A 23,483-nucleotide genomic window follows, 5' to 3' on the forward strand; every position below is an offset into this window, starting at 1 on the left:
GCAGACTTCTAAAGGGATATTTTGGAAGGTAGAGAAGTTATTTTTGCCACGAGAATGGCTTCTCAAAGCAAAAAAAAAAAGAAAAAAAATGATTTGCCCAAATTAGAAAAGAAAAATGCTTATTTCAAATCACATAGTAAGTGGCAGGATAGGCAAAAATAAATGAATTCCTTTTCCTGGAATCAGGCTCATCTGGCCTTTTCTGTTATTTCTAAGAAAATAATTAAATGGCCACAGCAGTACTTCAAAATCCAATGCCAATTAACAGCACATAATTTTTGTTTCCTCTGTTTATTTTTTACCATGAAAAGCCATGGTCTGAAGCAGTCGATCAGCCACCTCCTGTGGGAATACTCCAGGTTCCTGCAGACACAATGTTCCATCTTGTCTTGCTGAACAGAACTTCTCAAGGTGAGTAGTCAGGAAATTCAAGCAGATATCAAGTAAGGAATAGGGAGATGCCTCCTCCTTGGAGCCCAGGTAGAAACATAAAGGGAACACAAAAACCAACAAGTTTAGTTTCCAAAAAAGTAAAGAGCAAAACATTCATTTACTCATTCAACAAGTATTTTTACTCAGTGTCTATATGCTAAATACTGTGTTTTTTTGGTTTGTTGTCAGTGCCATCGAATCAATTCTGACTCCTAGCGCCTCTGTGTACAGCAGAGTAGAACCCTGCCCAGTCTTTTTGTGCCATTCTCTCACCTTCTGGTGCTACATCAGACAACGCTCTGCTGCTATTCATAAGGTTTTCATGGCCATTTTTTTCAGAAGTGGGTGGCCTGGTCCCTCTTCCTAATCTATCTTAGTCTGGAAGCTCTGCTGAAAACTGTCCACCATGGGTGACTCTGTTGGTATTTGAAATACCAGTAGCATAGCTTTCAGCATCATAGCAGCACACAGCTGTCATAGTAAGACAACCAACAGATGGGTGGTGTGGTTCCTTGACTGGAAATGAACCCAGGCCACAGCTGTGAGAGCACAAAATCTTAACCACTAGACCACCAGGAGCTGGCTAGATATTATGTTAGGCAGTGGGAATACAACATGTAAGCCCATGTTCTCAACAAGCAGAAGTGAAATATTTAAACAAATATTTACATAAAGATTATTAAGTCCAATAATAGAGGACATATTAGGTTATGTAAGCACATAGCAGGGTGCCCTAATCAGTCAAGGATGGTCAGAGAAGACCTCAGAGTCACAGCAGATTAATCTTCCTAAATTACCACCATGACCCTCCCCAGCTCAAATCTTTGATGGACTCCCATGGGCCTGAAGACAAAAGGCAAAATTCTTAGATTACACTGTTGCCCAAGTCCTTCCAAGATCTAGCCCCAATTTACTTTCCAACTTGTTCTCCCACAAAATCCCCATCCCAACCTGACAGTTCAAATATGATAAATTTATTTGCGTAAAAGAATTTGGGGGGGCTGGCCCTGTAGCCTAGTGGTTAAGTTCGGCGTGCTCCACTTTGATGGCCCAAGTTCGTGGGCTCAGGTCCCAGGTGCGGACCTACACCATTCATCAGCCATGTGTGATGGTGACCCACATATAAAATAGACTGGCACAGATGTTAGCTCAGGGCAAAATTTCCTCAAGCAAAAAGAGGAAGATTGACAACAGATATTAGCGAATCTTCCTCAAGCAAAAAGAGGAAGATTGGCAACAGATGTTAGTTCAGGGTGAATCTTCCTCACCAAACCCCCCCCCCAAAAAACAAAAAAACTGACTCAGAAGCACAACTCTTAACCACATTATACTACACATGGTGACATTTTAATGGCTGAATAACATGCAGGCTTTAAAAATTACAGTTCAAAGATATATTAATCGCATAGAAAAATATTTATAATACAAAGTAAGGTACAAAAAATAGTTTACAGAACTTTCTCAATCTGATAAAGGTCATGTGTGAAAAACCCAGTTAGTACCATACTTAATATTGAAAGTCTGAATATTTCCCCCTAAAATCAGGAATAAGACAAAGATGTTTGCTCTAACCACTTCTATTCAACATTGCACTGAAGGTACTAGAATTAGGCAAGAAAAAGAAATAAAAAGCATACGGATTGGAAAGGAAAAGTAAAACTATCTCCATTTGCAGATGACTTAACCTTGTATAAAGAAAATACTAAAGAATTCACACAGGGCCGGCCTGTGGCTTAGCGGTTAAGTGCGCGCGCTCCGCTGCTGGTGGCCCGGGTTCGGATCCTGGGCGCCCACCGATACACTGCTTCTCTGGCCATGCTGAGCCCGTGTCCCACATACAGCAACTAGAAGGATGTGCAGCCATGACATACAACTATCTACTGGGGCTTTGGGGGGAAAAAATAAATAAAATTAAAAAAAAAAAAAAAGAATTCACACAAAAAAACTATCAGAGCTAAAAAAAAAAAGTTCAGCAAGGTTGTAGGATACCAGATCAATATAAAAATATCTATTATATTTTTATACACTTACAACATACAATCTGAAAATGAAATTAAGAAAACAATTCCATTTACAATAGCATCAAAGAGAATAAAATACTTACGAATAAATTTAACAAAGAATTGTAAAGTTAAAAAATTAAAGATCTAAATAAATGGAAAGATACCCATATTCATGGATCAGAAGACTTAATATTATTTTGTTTTGTTTTGTTTTATAATTTTATTTATTTTATTTTTATTCCACCAAAGCCCCAGTAGATAGCTGTATGTCATAGCTGCACATTCTTCTAGTTGCTCTATGTGGGACGCGGCCTCAGCATGGCCGGAGAAGCAGTCCGTCGGTGCGCGCCCAGGATCCAAACCCGGGCCGCCAGCAGCGAAGCGCGCGCACTTAATCACTAAGCCACGGGGCCAGCCCAAGACTTAATATTGTTAAACTGATCTACAGATTCAAAACAATCCCTATTAAAATCCCAACTTCCTTTTTTGCAGAAATTAAGAAGCCAATGCTAAAATTCATATGGAAATACAAGAGAACTAGAATAGCTGAGACAATCTTGGAAAAGAAGAGCAAGTTGGAGGACTCACACTTGTCAATTTCAAAACTTACTACAAAGCTGCAGCAATCCAAACAGTGTTCTGGCATAACGAGAGACTTATAGATCAATGAAATAGAATTGAGAGTTCAGAAATAAACTCTTATATTTATGGTCAATTGATTTTCAACAAGGATGCCAGGACAATTCAATGGGCAAAAGAATCAGCTTTTCAACAAATGGTTCTGGGACAACCAGACATCTACATGCAAAAGGATGAAGATGGAGTCCTACCTCACATCGTATATAAAAATTAACTCAAAATGGATCAAAAACCTAAATGTAAGAGCTAAAACTATTAAGCCCTTAGAAGAAAACATAGGTATAAATCTTTCTGACTTTGGATTATTTTCTTAGATATGACACCAAAAGCACAACCAACCAAAGAATAAAACAGATAATTTGGACTCCATCAAAATAAAAACTTTTGTGCTTCAGAGGTCATCACCAAGAAAGTGAAAAGAAAACCTACAGAATGGGAGAAAATATTTGCAAATCATATATCTAATAAAGATTTTGTATTTAGAATATATAAATAACTATTACAACTCAATAATAAAAAGACAACTCAATTAAAAATAGGCAAAGGTCTGAATGGACATTTCTCCAAAGAAATACAAATGACCAATAATCACATGAAAGATACAAATCAAAATCACAATGAAATAACACCTCACATCCACTAGGATAGCTATAATCAAAAAGACAGATAATAATAAGCGTTGGTGAAGATGTGGAGAAACTGGAACTCTCATACATTGCTGGTGGGAATGTAAAATGGTGCAGCCACTTTGGTAAACAGTCTAGCAAACCTAGCAATTCCACTCTCAGGTATATACCTAAGAGAAATGAAAACATATGTCATACAAAAACTTGTACATGAATGTTTACAGAAGCCTTATTCATAATAGCTAAAAAGTAGGAACAACTCAAATGTCCTTCAACTGATGAATGGATAAACAAAATACAGTATATACACACAACGGAATATTATTTAGCAAAAAGAAAGAATCCTGATACATCATACAACATGGATAGACCTTGAAAACATTATGCTAAGTGAAAGAAGCCAGTTACAAAAGACCACATGATTCCATTTGATTGATGATTCCATTTGTATGAAATGTCAAGAATAGGCAAATCTATAATAGAGACAGAAAGTAGATTAGTGGATACCTAGGGCTGGGGGAGGGAGGGTTAGAGGAAAATGGAAAGTGAATTCTAATCGGTTCAGGGTTTCTTTTTTTTTCGGGTGTTGACAATGTTCTAAAATTGATTGTGGTTATAGTTTCACAACTCTATGAATATATTAAAAACCACTGAATTAGATATACTTTATTTATTTATTATTTATTTTGTGAGGATATCAGCCCTGTGCTAACATCTGCCAATCCTCCTCTTTTTTTGCTGAGGAAGACTGGCCCTGGGCTAACATCCATGCCCATCTTCCTCCACTTTATATGGGACGTCACCACAGCATGGCTTGCCAAACAGTGCGTTGGTGCACGCCTGGGATCCGAACCGGCGAACCCTGGGCCGCCACAGCGGAGCACGCGCACTTAACCGCTTGTGCCACCAGCCGGCCCCGAATTAGATATACTTTAAATGGGTGAATTGTACGGTATGTGAATTATATCTCAATAAAACTGTCAAAAAAATTAGTCTATAAAAGTGTAAATATGAGACTTAGAAATAAATACATCTAGGGCCGGCCCCGTGGCTTAGTGGTATGGATCCCTGGCGCGCACTGACACACCGCTTGTCTGGCCATGCTGAGACCACGTCCCACATACAGCAACTAGAAGGATGTGCAACTATGACATACAACTATCTACTGGGGCTTTGGGGGGAAAAAAAGGAGGAGGATTGGCAATAGATGTTAGCTCAGAGCCGGTCTTCCTCAGCAAAAAAAAAAGAGGAGGATTAGCACGGATGTTAGCTCAGGGCTGATCTTCCTCAAAAAAAAAAAGAAAGAAAGAAATACATCTAAATGTTAATAGTAGTTAACTCTGAGTGATGTGCTATCAGTTTTCTAAATAAATCAAACTTTCTATACATGATGTGATTTCTATCATCAAAAAGTTATTAAAATATTTACATGTTATTTTACAGTTTACAAAGTGCTTTCACATTGACATATTTGATACTGTAGTAACTGAGTAAGGTGGGTAAAAAAGACACTATTTTATAGATAAGGAAACAGACTTCATAAAAGTTAAATGGTTGGCCAATGTGGCAGAGACTGTTAGCTACCAACCCTAATATCTCTTCTCCTCTTCCTCCACATTAATAACATCTTTTATTTTTACCTGAGCACATAACCAGCTGTAATAAACACTACATATTCCAGTCTCCTCTGCAGCTAGATGTAGCTAGGACACATTAGAAAAAGTTCAGAGGAAATAATTCATCAAATTCAACTTCTGCCTCACAGAACTTTGCCTATTCTGTCTTATTTTTTCCTGAATTGTAAAATGAATTCTTTCTGCTTTTTCTACTCTTCATTGTATCACCTTCCTAAATGTTTAAAATTCATCACCCAGACGGTAAATTTCACCTTTCACCTCCGTTGGTAAAATTCAAAATAATCTATTTTGCAGAAGAGAAAATAAATGAAAGTTGGGTAACTGTCAGAGGGGAGATACATAAACCTTATGAGTACATAATTTTTACAAGTCATTTTAGCAAAACAAACCCAGGCAGTAATACACAAACTTAGAACTTTTAATTAATCATTCCAAAATAATTTTTTTCCAATTGGTGAAATATGTTTAACAAGGAACAAAAGCAGGTTTTTGGACCCCACAAATTTTTTCTTTTCAAAGAAATTCCCCCTTATCTCTATGTTAATTCCTATTAGTAAGCATTAGACTTTTCTAGTCAGCTGCTCTTCTGTTGGGAAGTGTATCTGCCTATTAGTTAATAACCTGGGCATTGGAGCTAGAGTGCAAATCCCAAATTTTCACTTGCTAACTGTGTGACACTATACAAGATACCTTTCTGTTCCTCAGTATTCTCATAATATAGATAATAATACCTACCTCATAAAGTTGTTGAGAGGATTAAATGAGATAAAACAGGAACCAGAGAACCTAGAATAATGGCAGTACGTCTGGAAACACACAGCTTGTAAGGGGCAGAGCCAGGAAATGTGGCTCCAGAGCCTACGCCCTTATCTGCTGCAATATACTACCTTTTCAACTTTATATGCCAATTCCAAAAATGTTATCTCACCTGATACTCAAAGCAAGTCTGTGATGTGAACAAGGATAATCATCCCCATTTAAAGATGAAGAACAGAGAGGTTATACATCAAGCCAGTGACAAAACTAGAACTGTACTCACGTTATCTGAGATCTACTCCAAAACCTATACTGCGATCATGATTCCCCAAATCCCAGTAATTTAAGCTAACACAGAAGTACTGAGAGATCAGTGTTTCCTATTTTATTTTTAAACAAATAATAGCAGCACAGGAAGACTAAGAAAGAAAGGATAAAGCAGAAGCTGGAAATCAGTGTCTAAACAATTCATCTCTTGGAAATTCCTGGTCAGATTTTTTTCCTTAACCAACTAGGTATGCCCCAGGCAGAATAAAAATAAAGCTCCTACTGAAAAAGCAGATGAGAAAGGAGGTCAAGTCTGACTTCATTTGGATCAAAGACTAAATAATTCCTAGGAAGAACAAACAGGAAAGTTCTTTTTAATTAATTGAAATGGCTTCTACTCAATCTGGCCCAATCCAGCTCCTTATTAGCACAGCTCTTATCCTATGACTCTTTTTCTAAAAAAATGATCTCACTGACAAAACTGCTAAGACCAGGCAAGGGATCATTTCTTCAGAGGAATTTGTTATCTTTGTTTAGGCAAGAACAGAAAAGGAATAAGAACTGAGCTGAATATACAGATTTAAATATCACCCCCTAGTGGTGACAGCTGAGTAGTAAGAATAGATAAATTCTCAGAGGCAGCGATCAGAAGAGACAACTAAGCCCTAAAATTAACCATCACAAGCACAGCAGGCAGAATGACACGGTCCCTGAACAATGGCTGAAAAAATATCCTATGGCAAACAGGAAAAACAACTCCAGTCTGAAAGAACAGCACAGCTCTTTATTTTTTTGGTTAACATGGTGTTTTCTGGAACAAGATATAATGCTAACATTGTGAATCATTCAAATAAAGTTTGTCCAGATTGGTCTTCTCAAATACTGCTGGTGAGAGTGTAAATTGGCACAATTTTTCTGGATATAAAAGATTTAATAACAATCTTTAAAAAATACCTATACTCTTGATCCAGTACTACTTCATCCAAGAATTTATAAAAAAAAAAAAGGAAATAATCAGAGATATTAACAAACGTATTTACACAAAGAGATTAATCACAGTTTTTCTGACCAAAAAAAAAACCCACACTAAAATAGGGGGAAATGGTAAGAAAATTATGGTATATCAACTTTATAGAACATAAATATGCAATATGTATGTTTATGAATAACTTTTAATGACATGGCAAAATGCTAAGAATAAAATATTAATCTAAGCCAAAAAAAAAAGAAAACTGTATATGCAGCAGGATTTCAATTAAACATCTATACTGGCACAGGAAATGATATTGCCTGAAAAGTTATTTCAGAAGATTAGAAAGCTACTTCTAAATTAAACAATATGTTGTGGTAAATCTATAGAGGAGAACAAGGGAAAGATTTAAAACAAAAAAGGACAGTGGATACCTTGGAGGTGGGGAAAATGGCACAGAGGAACGTGGCACATAGGAAAAAACATGGCAGTGGTCATGTTCTGTTTCTTAAGTTGGACGCTGGGTTTTTATGTATTTATTTACTATGTTCTACGGCTTACATAAATGTTTCCTACGGTCTTCTGAATACATCAAATTATTAAATGGAAAAAAGACAAAAATAAAAATTTGTGGAAATAAAAAAAAAGCTGTGTTCATGCTTCTGCTTTTCAAATATTATAAGATAACCAAAAAAACAGTTTCAGTTTTATCAATGATGGTCATATTTTTCAATAATATATGTATTCAAACTAGTAAGAATAGACTTTACTAGATTCAATAAAATTATTTTAATTTTGAACGAAAATGTGCTTGTATACACACACACACTTTTTATTTCTCCTAAATTTGCCATAATGTAACTTCTCACCACTGCTGTTACACCCTTTTCCTATATTCCCAAGAGGTTTTACCATCTGATGATGGACTGGGTTGGAAAGGGAGTCTTGAGAGGTTTTCAGGGGAAAGGCAGGGAAGCAGCTGTGATGAATAAGGGAAGTAGATAGGAATAAAGAGGGAATTTTGAGAAGCATATCTGTGAACTCTATTGTACTTCAAAGTGTTCCAAAATTTGCAGATAAAGACTTTGAGTTATTTTCAAATGACTTTTTGGCTGCAGGATTATGTTCCATGGACTATGACACTACTCTGTGACTAGGCTACATAGGTCACAACTTAAATAGTTATACATAAGCAATTAAAGAATTTCTCCTACTATTAAAGCTAGATATATACACATATCTTCTCTTCCGCTCTTGCCTTTAGATATCACAGAGCAAGGCCTTGAAGGAGCAACAATAACAACAACAAAAAAACAAAAGAAAAGAATCACTAGACTGAAAGTCAGAAGAGGTCTTGACATGACACTACCTAGGGGAGACACAGAATACTCTCGAATGTTGGAAAAAAAAGAAAGAGGGGCTGGCCTGGTGGCATAGTGGTTAAGTTCGTGTGCTCCGCTTTGGCAGCCTGGGGTTCACAGATTCCGATCCCAGGTGCAGACCTATGCACTGCTTATCAAGCAGGCGTCCCACATATAAAATAGAGGAAGATGGGCACAGATGTTAGCTCAGGGTCAATCTTCCTCACCAAAAATAAAAAAGAAAGAAAGAAAAAAGTAAGTAATAATAAGGAGAATCTTCATCATTAAACATCTGCCTAGCACTTTAATTTACAAAGCCTTTTCAAAACAATCATTATGACTCAGTGAGGTAAGGAGAACAGAGATTATTTTTGTTGAGAAAACTGAGGTTCAGAGAAGGAAATGTTACCAGTGGTAGCCATGCTGCCCTTTCTTTATATATGCTGTTCCTTCTCCTTAGAATGCTGTTCCCCACCTGTCCACCTATCAAATTCCTACTCATAGTACAGGAGGCAGTATATATGTTCTCTCCTCCATGAAGCTGTGCCTCATATCCCAAAACACAGGCAGATATAATCACACTACACTTTGTAGATAGTTCTATTACAGTTGTCTACTATCTTTCATTTGTTTGGATGGCTGTCTCCCTCTCTAGACTATGAGTTCAAGGAATGTTAGTAGTTCTCAAACGTTTTTTGTCTGTAGCCTACCTAGGTGGGGCAAAAAACCACATAGCTTACCTATCTCTCTTGGTTCCCAAGTTTCAGTAGAAAACATTGTTAACAATGAAGTATCAGGCTGGCTCCGTGGCTTAGCAGTTAAGTGCACGCGCTCCGCTGCTGGCGGCCCGGGTTCGGATCCCGGACGCACACCAATGCACTGCTTGTCGGTCCATGCTGTGGCGGTGTCCCACATAAGGTGGAGGAAGATGGCTCAGGGCCAGTCTTCCTCAGCAAAAAAAGAGGAGGATTGGCATGGATGTTAGCTCAGGGCTGATCTTCCTCACACACACAAAAAAAATAAAATAAAAACAAACAAACAATGAAGTATCACTACAAGGAAATTTTATAGACATCTGCTTTATTTATTTGCTACTTTTTTTTTGTGAGGAAGATGAGTCCTGAGCTAACATCCGTGCTAATCCTCCTCTTTTTGTTGAGGAAGACCGGCTCTGAGCTAACATCTATTGCCAATCCTCCTCCTTCCCCCGCCCCAAAGCCCCAGTAGACAGTTGTATGTCATAGTTGCACATCCTTCTAGTTGCTGTATGTGGGATACGGCCTCAGCATGGCCAGAGAAGCAGTGAGTCGGTGCGCGCCCGGGATCCAAACCCGGGCCGCCAGCAGCGGAGCGCACGCACTTAACCCCTAAGCCACGGGGCCGGCCCTAGACATCTGCTTTAACAACAAGAAAATGCATGTTTCTTATTTGAATAACAATACATTGTCAGTCTAAATTTAGAACTTTTTATGTCAAAAGTATTATTAATGCAAATATACATCACTACACACTAGGATTAACCAAATAAATCACAAGCGATAGCAATAATAAAGTTAAATTAATGATAATTCATAATTAAGATACAAAACTACCAACAATAAAAAAGTACCACCAACTAGGACAACACTCCTGATGCACAAATTACAAAGCTCTCTTCTAAGAAATCCCAGGAATTCCAACAAGCTACATTTGTACACATGTAGTAGGAGCTTTGTAACACTTCCAAGTGTGAGATAGACTTCTTCATAAAAGACTCGAGTCCTCAGTAAACTCTAGTAATCTACTAACTTTAGCTTTACGATTACTAAATTGTAGTAATTCTTAATAATTCACTAAGTAGTTCTTTAGTATGGAGCCCTTAATAGTATATAAAAATTAAAAGTGTGGAAAAACGCATCATTTACCAGCCCCTAGGAGTTAAGGAAAGGATTTTTAGAACAGTTCATCATCCATCAGGGGGAGATCTGTGTCCCACACATTGAAAACCACCGGGGTTAGGACCCATGCCTTATCCATTTCCGTATCCCCTACTCTGGCACAGTGTCTAGTGAGTAAGTGAATAAATGAACTACCTATAAGCAGATTCCCTGCTTGTGAACTACTGCTTCTTATAAGAACGTGGCACACCTGGCGGCATGGGGCAATGAAGACAGGGCAAAAAAGGAGCAGAATAGGTCCTCAAAGCAGCTTTTCCATTTTACTACTTTTTGAGGCAGGTACTAATTTCTAATAACAAGAAAATGTTGTCTCTCTCTCTCACACACACACAAATACTCCAGAAAAGACACACATGCACTTACAGCAGTATATCTTTTTGGTTGGCTCTCCATTTCTTCAGAACCCAGCTCCTTACCTCCCTGACAACACAGATCACTACCTATCTATCGTTCATTAAAATTCTAGGTCCAGTATTCCTCTTACTAACCACAACGCCTCTGGAGAAGTTACTTCATTTTTGTGCCTCAGCTTCCTTACCTGTAAAATGAAATTTGTAATATTTTTCCTTTCACTTCATAAGGTTATTGTATCAAATGAAATAAAGGACAGGAATATGCTTTGTTTACTGTTAAGACATTGTTACATCATCCATAAAGTGTATTTTTCCTTGTGATTAACCAAAAGAGAGATCTCATTGCTCAGAGGTTCTGAAGGCCACAGGGTCTGTCTTTAAGGAATCTCCTATAGACACTCACTAGCTCTTCCTAAACCTTCTCATGGCTTTCTTTTAATCTCCCTTATAATTTTTTTTTTTTTTTTTGCTTTCTTATACTCTCCTTCCTTGAAGTATTTAGTCATCTACCCACCACTCAGCTAGAGGCATTCTCAGTCACTTGCCTATGACTTAGTTGTCTATTTTGTTGGTTAGTTTGTTTTAGATATTTAAAAGCTTCTTCTGTTACTGTACTGCCAGGGTCATGGCAAAGGAGCATTACAACGTTCTAGGCAGTGGCCCATCCATTTCTACCAAGTGGGGAGGTGGAGGACACTGGGAATTGACTATTTATAGAAATTACAGTCTACTGTTGGAGGGGACCAGGACTTCCTTTGCTGCTGGTATGACAAAAAATGAAATAGATCCTCATAGATCAGGTATCTTTGATACTTGGGGACTGAAGCCCCATAAAATGCAACCAAAAAATTATCTGTTGAAAGAATTAGTAAATTACTAGATGCTAACATCTCAAAACTCATTTTATTTCTCCTCATGAGACACTATTTCAGGAAACATCTAATATAAAAAGTATTAAAATTGCCTTAATTCCTCAAGACAGACCTTGTGGATTTTAGAATCACTGAGTAATGAGGTCTCTCTTTTGGTTAATTACAAAGAAAAATACACTTTATGGATGATGCTGGTAACAATATCTTACAGTAAACAAAGCAAATTTATATCCTTTATTTCATTTGACACACACAATAACCTTACAAAGTGAAAAGAACAATACAAATTTCATTTTACAGATATAGGGAAGCTGAGGCACAAAAATGAAGTGACTTTTCCAGAGGCATGTTGCTAGCTGGAAGAATACTGGACCTGGATGTGAATTCTAGTGGTGTTACACTGCAAATTATCTAGCTTTTCTGACCCTCAGTTCGGTCCTTTGTAGAATGGGGATAATATTAGAACTTGTCTCATGATGCTAATATCAGGATGAAGTGATGAAGTGTGTTTAAAGCCCCCAGAACAATGCTGGACAGAGTAACTACTCAGCAAATGTCCCCTAATAAGTGGGAACATTTATTAGCCATGATCTTGCACAGGTAACATAAACGTAAGTTTCAGACACATAGGACAGCAGGTTGATTGTTGTAAATTCTCAAGAGAGACTTTTCCCACCCAGAGTCCATGTAAGGCAAACAAGCTTCTTTGTCTCCCTACACCATCAGGCAGATATTTTTCAGTCTACCTTTTCACTAAAGGTGTAGGCATTTTAGGGTCTCGGCTTTATGTGGTTGGCAGTTCCAACTCATATGAATCAGGCTCAAAAATCTCACCTCCTACCTCCTAAGACTGACAAATCCTCCAACAGAAGACAATGGCTCTGACAGTGCTCCTTTTTTTGTACCCCTGGATGATATTTTTCTAAAGATTGGGCCGGAAACCAGGTAACTACAAAGATTACAAACTTGACAATTTCATAATTAGAAATAAAATTTTTATTGACATCTCTCCGAAGGACTAGGTAATACTGTAGAGTAAAATGTGGGCTTGGGAGTCAGATTGTCTGGATTAAAATGCCAGCTCTACCACTTAGAAAATGATATAACTTTAGGCAAGGTAATTAATCGCCCCACACCTCAGTTTCATGATCTGTAAAGGCAGACAATAACAGTACCTACATTATAGGAGTATTGTCAGAATTAAATAAAGTCTAAGTGCAAGACATTTAGAATAGTGAGTGGCATATATTAACTGCTCAATAAATGTTAGCTATTATTATAGAATATAAGTTCCATAGAACAAACACTATGTTTTGTTCACTGCTGTATTCCCAGAGCCTAAAACAATGCCTTCTACACACTGGGCACTAAATGTTTATTGAATGAATATATGAACAGTCAAGTACAAATTTATTGTTAAGTGTATTTAAAATACTTATTTGCCCCTAGAGAAAGGGACTATATGTCCAGAGAGAAATATTAAGTCCCAAGTCTAGCTCTGAAAATAAAGAATAAAATTGAAAGGCAGACATGTGTCATTTGAGTTCACAGGTATAAGAAACTTCAGATATTGGACAATCTTTGACTCCTCATTTTAGTAGTACTCCATGGGAAATCTCTTCTCAGTTTATGTGGGTTTCTTTCCCTAGTATTTTCTACTACTGATTCAATCAAGGCAGACTTCCAGGAATAAACACCTAATATAACCTTAGATGTGATCTAATCCCTTTACCCTCTCCTTCCCCAAACATAATCATTTTACAAATGAGGAAGAAGGTCAAGAAGGCAGTACCAAGGACACAGATACACTGTGCTCACGGGTACAGATATATTGAACTATTTGGCATGGACTGTAAGGAGTTGTTGTTCTTTTTTAAAAATCACCAACTACTCTTCAGAGACCCCCAGAGGCCAAATAAAAATGCAGGTAAGGCAAGCTCCTTGCATGTATCACTCCAAGGTCTAGTCAGTGAGGCAAATGGCTATGTGCTAAAGGGCAAGGAGCTAGAGTTCTATCTAAAAAAGATCAAGGCCTGGAAAGGTAAATAAATCCCCTTTCCTTCCATCTTAGCTCATGTCATAAAGCTATTCTAAGAAACAAAACAAAAATTCAGGTCAGTAATCACTGAGCAGATGAGCAGATCCTAAGAATCGTTAACGCAAAGAGATACTTGAAGCGTTATTTTCCTCTTAACTACTAGCATGAGTTTTGCAATATAATATGGTAAACAGAGAAGCTGGGTTAATAATGGAAAGAGCATTGGGCTTTCAGTCAGTCCTGGCTTTGCTACTTACTAGCTGTGCGACCTTAGGAAAATAAACTAACTTCTCAGTTTTCTTATCTGTAAAATAGACGCTAAACCTCTATCTTGACTACCTCACAAAATAGTAGTGAGGAATAAATGGAATGGTAGGAAAATACCTTTAAAATACTAAAGTACTATGCAAATATTAACATAATTGAAAGAAGGGTTTCTGGTATGAAAAGTTCGGTAATATATTCACAGAGGTAAGATATCAAGTTTATACAAAATTTAAACCTATAAAAGCAGCTTGCCCTGATCCCACAGTACTATAGCTAATAGAATGTACCTACTATAATACTTACCTTTAACTTGCTAGAATCTTACTAGATTTTATAAGAGGTGGAAGGGATCATGGAGAGGATTTAATACAACCTCTTCATTTTAGAGATTTAAAAATGGAGGCATAGAGAGATGAAATGATTTGCCAAAGGTTATAAGGCCTATGAAAAGAAAATAACTGACATTATATAACCAAGAACATTCAAACTTTTTTTTAATGCCCTTAGAAAAGGAGAATATGACATTGAACAGGCATTAAGATGCTGGAGGGCTAAGAAAAATGTTTATACAAAGAAGAACTGGACATAGGAAAAAAGAAAAAACAAAAGATCTTTATATAGAACTAACAAACATTTAAATAACTAACCACCCTTCTACCAGAAACTGACTCTTTATTATCTGGGTTTAAATATTCTATTCTCTGGAAGCACAACTTCACAAATTATAGACAAGTAATTTGCAAGTATTTATACAAAGGGATATTGCTTTGCAATACATCTTGAAATAACTTGGCTTCCTCCCCAACTCTTCCTGCTGAACTCTTCTGTACAGAAACATTTATCCTAGGTCAAAAGTACCACTCAGGCTAGTAAGAGAAACTACCTGATCCAACATTTCCTACCCATCAAACCTCTTCTTCCCCTCAGGGTACCTGTACAGAGTGTTCACCCGTTTTTTCCCCCTCTTTCATAATTCATATCTCAGTTAAAATCACCTTATGCAATTCTCTACAAAATACACACATTTTTTTCACTCAACAAATATTTATCTACTTACTATGTCTCAGGCACTATGCTAACTGCTTAAGACATGAAGTTGAAAAAACACAGTACTGTCCTTGTCCTCAGAGAGCTCACAATCTGGAGAGACAGTCATCCTCTATAAACAATACCACCACCACAGAGTAACTGCTGTAACCAAGGCACATACAAAGTACAGGAGAGAGACACGGAAAGGAGGAACTCAACTGCCTGGAGGTAAATGAAGGCTTCACAAAGGAGGTAGGGCTTAAGGGGACACTTGAAGGTTAAATAGCCAAGAAGTCACAAAGGGGGACAACATTCTAGTCAAAAGGAACAGTGTAAGGAGAACTCAGAGACAGAAAAAACAGCATAATGTATACTCAGTGTTACTGAGCATAAAATGCAAAGACTTTTTCTCATAAAATGATTACATCATTAAAGGATTAGATCACAAGGGTGCTAGTATACTAGCAAAACAACTACTTGCTGAGCCCCTACTATGTGCTAGATACTGCCAAGTACACAGGATACAGATCTTTGCAGACCCACTGCTGTCCATATGTATGGTTTACCTGAGTTGTGCAGTACAACCTGTACGGCCACAGCAGCCCCATAAGACCACTGTAAACTAGCAGGGCCTAAACTGCAGGCTCCTTAAGTATCATGAAGAGTCCACAAATTCATATGCATACAAGAATGCTCTGTACACAATAATATCTTGAAATATACACTATTTCAATGCATAACAGATGCTGTTAGAATTAGCATGCAGTACCATTTTTAAATAATACTAAATTGCTACCAGCCTTTTGCCTTTTTCCCCCCAATTAATGTATTCTAAAAGTATATTCCTGTCATGTCTCCCAAGTTTTTCAATGTTAAAAAGGTATCTAAATGCTAAAGACAGAATGCCACCAATATCTGATATTCTCCTTCAAGCACTTTATAGAAGGTGATTTGGTAACATGGATCAAGAACCATAAAACTGTACACTCCCTTTGATCAATTTTCTTTTTTTTTTTTTTTTTTTTTTTAAGATTTTATTTATTTAATCTTTTCCCCCCAAAGCCCCAGTAGATAGTTGTATGTCATAGCTGCACATCCTTCTAGTTGCTGTATGTGGGACTCGGCCCCAGGATGGACGGAGAAGTGGTGCCTCGATGCGCACCCGGGATCCGAACCCGGGCCACCAGCATTGCAGCGCGCGCACTTAACCACCAAGCCACAGGGCCGGCCTAATTTTCTTTCAATAAATATGAATTACTTTTATAATGAAAACAATGGTACAAATATTTTAAATGCCTGAATTCAGTTTAGATTCCTACAACCTCATAGAGTCCAGGGAAAGTAATAGCACAGGCTTAGAGGTCACACAAACCTGTGCTTGAATCCTGCTTTGTCACATATTAGCTATTTGACCAGAGGAAAGTTACTTGATTTCTGAAAGCCTCAGTTTTCTTATCTGTGCAATGAGAAAACATCATCAACCTCATGGAACTGTGAAGATTAATTAATATATCATCTGATACATTGTGTGCTCATTAAATGAAAGCTACTGTATGAGATCATGCTTCTTTTATTTAAATAAATGTCCCAGCATCCAAGAATATTGTTTTAACGTTATTTTTCTATTTTAATTATTAGCCTTAAAAATGTCTTTTATTCCACTGCAAATAAAGACAACTGCCACTAAAATGTGTTTTTTAAGGGCTAGGTTTAGAACCTATGAAAAAAGTAGGGTTCTAGTCAGTATTTCCCAATTCATGGATTGCTCACGTCATTAAATTCAATATTGATGTCTATTGCAACTTGTATATTTTTGACCATTTAATAAAATAATTATTTAAAATTTTCTCCTTTAAAAACAAAATAAGTTTGAGAGTATCCAAAAATATACCTACTGAACATGTGTGAACTAGTGGAAATTAGGAGACTGGCTCATGATATTATAGTCACTCAGTTGTTATACCTTCATCTGAACATTAAATGTCATAGTAGTTTTAAATTATTTTTATTCTTATAACGAACTGTTGGTTAAAGACAGAAAACATAAGCTACACTGATGACGAAATAAGACTAAATGAGTGCATTTATCTGATCAGAATTCTTAAATGGTACATCAAGACACCTCAGTATTTTTTTAAGCATTAAAAAAATGAAATGTGGTGATAGTTATATCTAATTTGGATTTTCATTTATTCAAAATGAACTATCCATACTTCCAATGTTTTATTTGTGAAGACAGGCTTGCAAGTAGCAGCCTGGAACCATTCCTTTTATTTTGTCATTTAGAAACAAAACAGAACAATTATAGAAACCTGTTGATTTTTTAAATACAAAAATGCAAGAATAAAAAAGTCAGTTCTTATCTATTTTGATGCCATAGACACAATTAATTTCAATCCACATTGTAATATATATTCATTTACAATATGAAAAATGCTTTATCTTATGTTAATGTATCATTTGTTAAACAAGGTTGAAATTTGTTTTAATGTATTTTGTTCAACATATTATTAAATGAACTATATATGTAACTTAAAAATAAAATATATTTGACTTAAAATTACTCCTTTCTCATACCACACAAAAACTATTTAAAAAACTAAATATGGTTGGGCAGCGCGGATTCTCTCTACATGACCTAATAGATGACCTTTGGGAGACCAGTTTGTAAACAAAGCACTCTGGTATGGTAAACGTACTTTGTTATAACAGTCTCATAAATCCCTAAAGGCAGCATATGTGAAAACTGAGGCCCAGTGAGCAAAATTGCCAAGCTATTAGTGATTCTGTGTTCTACAACTCCATATTAATGCCTCTATGGAAAATTCACTTAGCCAAAAAGTAGTGTGCCAGACCTTCATATTTCATTTCCCTAACAGTCTCCTTCCTCCAATTTAAATCACCACCACCATATCAAGGTTAGGGTGAAAGTCCACACACTTAATTTTCACCCAGACTAGTGTAACAGCTCTTCTCTCTCCAAACCATATTTCATACTATGTAAAGTGATCATCCTCAAAATCTCTTAATTATGATATTACTTCACATAAAAAAACCTTTCAAAGTACTCAGGGTCTTTACAATGAGGCCAAAACTCCTGAGCCTATAATTCAACGTCCTCCGTGATCTGACCCTAGGCTCACCTAGTCTCATCTCCCACTGTGCTCTCAATGCTAGATTCACCCATTTCCCAGAATACAACATGCCTGCTTCTGTCTCAGCTTCTATGCTCAAGCTGGTCCTTTTGCCAAGAATGGCTTTCCTTCCCAAACTCTTACTGAATAAAACTTCACTTGTTAAAGTCCCCAATCAAATATCCCCTTCTCAACAAAGCCTCCCTGACTTTCTGATCATCCCCAAAGTCATTCATTCACTCAACAAATATTTACCGAGCACTTACTATGCACCAGGCACTACATAAGTGTTAAAGATACAATGATGAGCCAAATGATCATGGTCTCTATCTTCATAGAGCTAGTATTTATCTCACTGGGTTGCTAGAAGGATTACATGAGATAAAAATACGTAAAGCACTTAAAACAGGGCTATACACAGTCATGTTCAATAAATATTAGCTATTAGTGTTGCTGCCTAACCATACTATCTAAAATAGTTGCCACACACACATATATAACATCATTTTATATTTTACCCTGATTTATGTCTTCTTAGCACTTATAACTACTTCTCATTATATATTTTTTATTGTCTACCCTCCCCACCACAGACCATGTCTTTTTTTAACCACTGTAACCCCAGTGCCTAGAACATCACCTGGCCCTTAGCTGCTGGTCACAAACCACCTCTGTAACAATGATTTTTATAGTCTGGGGGTGGAGACAGATATTAAAGCAAATAATCACAACAAGAAATATAAAATTACAATTGAGGGGCCGGCCCTGTGGTGTAGTGGTTAAGCGCACGCACTCCACTGCTGGTGGCCGGGGTTCGGATCCCGGGCGCGCACCAAGGCACTGCTTGTCAAGCTATGCTGTGGCGGCATCCCATATAAAGTGGAGGAAGATGGGCACAGATGTTAGCCCAGGGTCAGTCTTACTCAGCAAAAAGAGGAGGATTGGCATGGATATTAGCTCAGGGCTGATCTTCCTCACACACACACAAAAATAATAAAATAAAACAAAATAAAATAAAATTACAATTGATATGTATTCTATGAGAGAGAGTTACATAATAGAGGAGTATGACTTAGGTTTTTTTTGAGGAATAGGCAGGACAGATGGGGTTTCCTTGAGTTCCTTGAGCTGAGAACTCCAGGATATGCAGAGTCAAGCAGGCAAGAGAGTACCACCACAGGCCATTCACATATGCTATTCCTTCTATGTGGTTTTCCACAACAACTCCTATAATTTAATCTTTCAGTTTTCTTCCTGTAAGTAAGATCCTCTGGGCAGCCATCCCTGACTACCCCATACTATGATCCCACAACTTCTCCCTTCTTAGCACTCTTCACATTTAAAATTACTCTTTTTGCTTAATGTCTATATTGTCCACACACGTAAGATACAAAAAGACAGGGACTACATTTGTTTTATTATATGTAATATCTCCAATGCCAACACAGTCAATGGCACTCAAAAAAAAAATTGTTAGATGAATAAAAAGACTATATATTAGACCAAAGTGTGGTTCACAGACCAGGAACATCAGCATGACATTGGCACCTGGTAGAAATGCAAACTCTCAGGCCCTACTCTAGACCTAATAAATCAAACTCTGGAAGCAGTGGCCCTCAAATCCTCCAGGTGATTCTGATTCACGGTAAAGTTTGAGAACCCCTGTCTTAGACATCTCAATTATTCAAAACACAACATACCAATGAAATTTTTGACAAATATAAAATACAAAGCTTTATAATAACATCCAACTCTTTTTATTGAGTGTCTGCTAAACATATTGCACAAGGAAATTTTTAAGAAGTAGCCTCTACAGATAATTCTCAGCTCATAAGCTAATATTTTGCCTTCTCTTCACCTCCCCCACACATACACTCTTACTCTGTGTGTGTTTTAACAAGGAAAAAATCAAGCTGGTTGGAGGCAAAGTCTAAACCATAATCATGCCTAATATATCTTTCCAGTCTCATTTCCTACTACACATCCTCATTCCTGCATCTCTCCACACTATATAAAGGTAATCCTGCAATAAATCCTAATTACTTTCTACTCACATTCACCATGAAGCATCCTTCCCTTCCCAAAATGATCTATATAAATCCTATTCATTGTTCAGGCCCAACTCAAATGACACTTATGGACCCTAAATAGCCAAAAAGGAGTTCATAACTTCTCTGTATTCACATATTCATTCCCTGTGGGAGGGCCAATACTTCCAAAAATCAAGCTATTTGGTGTTTTAGGTAGGACAGCTCTTCATTCTGAAGAGAAGATCATCACATCTTACTAAATTTCCTTTTTCACCAAAAATAAGATTCTCAAACTCACTCTTTCTGTGTCGTCCACTGGTTGCCTCAAATTTCAGTTAAAGATTATACTTGTCAGATAGGAAAATGAGACCAAAAAGTGAATCATTCAAGCACCTACTTGGCATCTTGGGCACTGGGAGTAAGTAAGGCACAGTTGCTGCCTAGAACTCACATTTCAGAGGGAGAAACAGGTTAACACACAATGACAGTGTGACGGGTTGTGAATGTGAAGGATTGTTGTGGAGGCAGATACAGCAGAATGACAACCTAAAAATGCAGAGTCGGTGAGTTAGGGAAAGTTCACAGATTAAATAATTTTATAATAAACCATCCCTTCCTGAAAAAGAGAGGAGGGAAAAACAGAAACTGACTAACCTCCTAGAAGAATATGAGTACCAGGACTTTGTTTTCACTAGAAGGTCTTATTCCTCCCAGAGACCAAAATTTAGATTGCTGCATAAGACAGAGCAATGTGTTCATCAAATGTACCGCAAGCCATGTGTAACCCAACTCAAATGAAAAACCAGCTGAAGCCTCAAGCTATTTTGAAACAGGAAGGAGAAAATTTGCAAATATAAGGGTCTCCCGCCCGAATAAAGGCAGAGAGGGCAAAACAAAGAAAGGTATTAGAAGGTATGAATGAGACTGTCACAATCTGACTGCCAAGCTGATTTTCTGTCTTCAGATGCCCCGGTCTCTGTCTCCAAACAAAAACAAACCAATTGCTCCGAGTAACAGCCAAGCATGTACATAAACATTTTAAAATTTCCCAAACTGTACTTCCACATTAAAAGATGCTCAAAATAAAAATACATTTCAAAACATTTTTAGTTATTTCTGTCAAAAGGCTAGATATCTCATAAGGTCATAGCATGCATGTCACCCCATGTCTCACTCCATCACTCCAAAACATACTATCACTCAGGTTTTGCAATCACACTTGGTAATAAGGCTTCCAGGCTCTCGCCAATACCTCCAATCTCCCCCTTCCCCTCTACATAAAAGAAAAGGAAGAAGAAAGCTTATGAATGCCCATCTGCCCGCCCTACATTTTCTGGGAAGCAATCGCCTTCAAATTGTCCCTGCTTAGACCCCTGAAGCCCGCAGAAGGAAATGGGGACAGCTGTGAGAGAGGGGGAAGCGAGGACATCCCACCAGGGGGAGAGGAAATGTGGATGGTAGAGGACGAAGGGGAGAAAAGATCCGGAGAGGAGGGGGCAGCGGAGACAAATGATGAAAGGGGGTAAGAAGCGAGAGCAAAGAGCAGGAACGAATAGGGAGGAAAAAGAGGGAAAGAGTAGAGATCCCCAAAGAGAGAAAAAGGCAAAATGGTTGAGGAGAAAAGGAAGGTCGGGTTAAAGGACGAGGAGGGGGCGGCAAAGGGGACCGCGAAAGAGGCTGTCACAGGGGTGATAAAAAAGGGTGTCACCGGGGAGGAGAGAGATTAAGGGGGGTGGGGGGGGTGTGTCACCCCAGCAGGTGGCCGGGGAACACCGGGAAGGAGGCGCGGGTCACGAGAGGGCGGTAACAAGGGGGTGAGGTAAAGGCAGGGCGCAGAGGGGGCACCAGAGCTGGGGAGGCGCAGGCCCGAGGGGGCCAGGCGGCGGGCGGCTGGGGCTCGGGCAGGCCTCTCTCCCTCACCATGGCTGCGCCGGCCTGGTCCTCGGGCTTGCAGCCTCTGTCCTGGGTTTGGCGGCGGGCCGGGCCTGAGCCCGCCCCCAGGCTGAGCCGGCGCGGGGGCTCCAGGAGGCTCCGGCGAGCGGCGGCTCCGGCCTCGGCCCAGGCCTCGGCCTCCTTCCCTCACACGCTGAAAGAGCAGCAGCCGCAGCCGCAGCCTGACCCGGAGCGCAGACTCCGCCCCCGTGAGGCCCGGCCCCTGCCCCGCGAGCCCACGCTTGGCCCCGCCTCCGCTCTCACCGCGCAGACTCAGCCGAGGAGACACGATCCCCGCGCCCGACCTCTGGCTTCTCCCTGATCTCAGGCCCTTAAAGGAGACACCCCCTCAAATCCTATCTTCCGTTTAAAAATAAGAGCTTTAAATATTACGTCATAACAGGAGACTAGAGCACTCACTCGTTTCAGTCACCTATAGATGCCTGTGCTTCAGGTTCATTGTCATTCATTACTATTGTCATAATTCTTGGCGATTTCAGTTCTCTTAGATGATTCTTCCAATGCCCTGACCTCTCGGTTCCTCTCCTCTAGGGATCACGCTCGCCTCAGCCTCTCATTTCCATACTCATACCTTAGAGCTTCTCGTTTCTAATATTTGTAACCCTTCTATAATCTCAATTTTAATCATCCAACTCTCACGACAACTTCCTTCTTTTCTAGCTCTCTTTCTCTAATACCAGACTCCAAAAATTCTTCAACTCCGCCAAGACTCAAAATCCACTGATCCTACTACTTTTTCACTATTCCTCACACTACCCTTATGTCCTCACTTCCTTCCTTGAACAGCTTAGATTCTACTGTCATCATGAAAATCATTCTTTCATTTCTCCAGTCCTGCTCTTTCCTTGTACTCGCCTGACAAACTCTAATCCTGAACCTGCAGCAAAATGGGGGAGAGTGGAGGAAAATCCAAAACCATACTGCCTGGTCTCCCTCTAAATTTGATATCATTATCCTTAAATAGACCCCTCATGCTTGGCTGTGCTACTACATTTCCCCAATTCCATACGCTCTCCCGCCCTACTAGATAACTATTTCACATCTCTCTCTTCAATCCTTCCTCCCTCATCCTCACTTGACTGATGATTTTGCTGCCAATTCACTGAGAAAATGAAGCAAAAAAAAGAGAACATCTACAAGTTCACACCTGCCACCATGACTTCCAACCTACATCTGGCT

General features: G+C 38.6%; 1 protein-coding gene across 2 annotated transcripts in view; it reads right to left on the reverse strand.

Annotated features, from left to right (window-relative positions):
- The window catches only part of ZYG11B (zyg-11 family member B, cell cycle regulator), a 77,282-nt gene extending 54,822 nt beyond the window's left edge, over positions 1-22,460 (reverse strand). For both annotated transcript variants that reach the window (XM_004438563.3, XM_087445921.1), the window contains exons 1-2: positions 22,272-22,460; positions 303-468 (exon numbers count right to left, since the gene is read on the reverse strand). In XM_004438563.3, the coding sequence (XP_004438620.1) occupies positions 303-468; positions 22,272-22,274 (169 nt within the window). In that variant the 5' untranslated portion in view covers positions 22,275-22,460. The remainder of the gene's footprint in view (positions 1-302; positions 469-22,271) is intronic.
- Positions 22,461-23,483: the final 1,023 nt, after the last annotated feature.

Source organism: Ceratotherium simum, chromosome 22 (genome assembly GCF_057802395.1).
Source record: "Ceratotherium simum simum isolate JZ-2026a chromosome 22, ASM5780239v1, whole genome shotgun sequence".
NCBI lineage: Eukaryota > Metazoa > Chordata > Mammalia > Perissodactyla > Rhinocerotidae > Ceratotherium > Ceratotherium simum.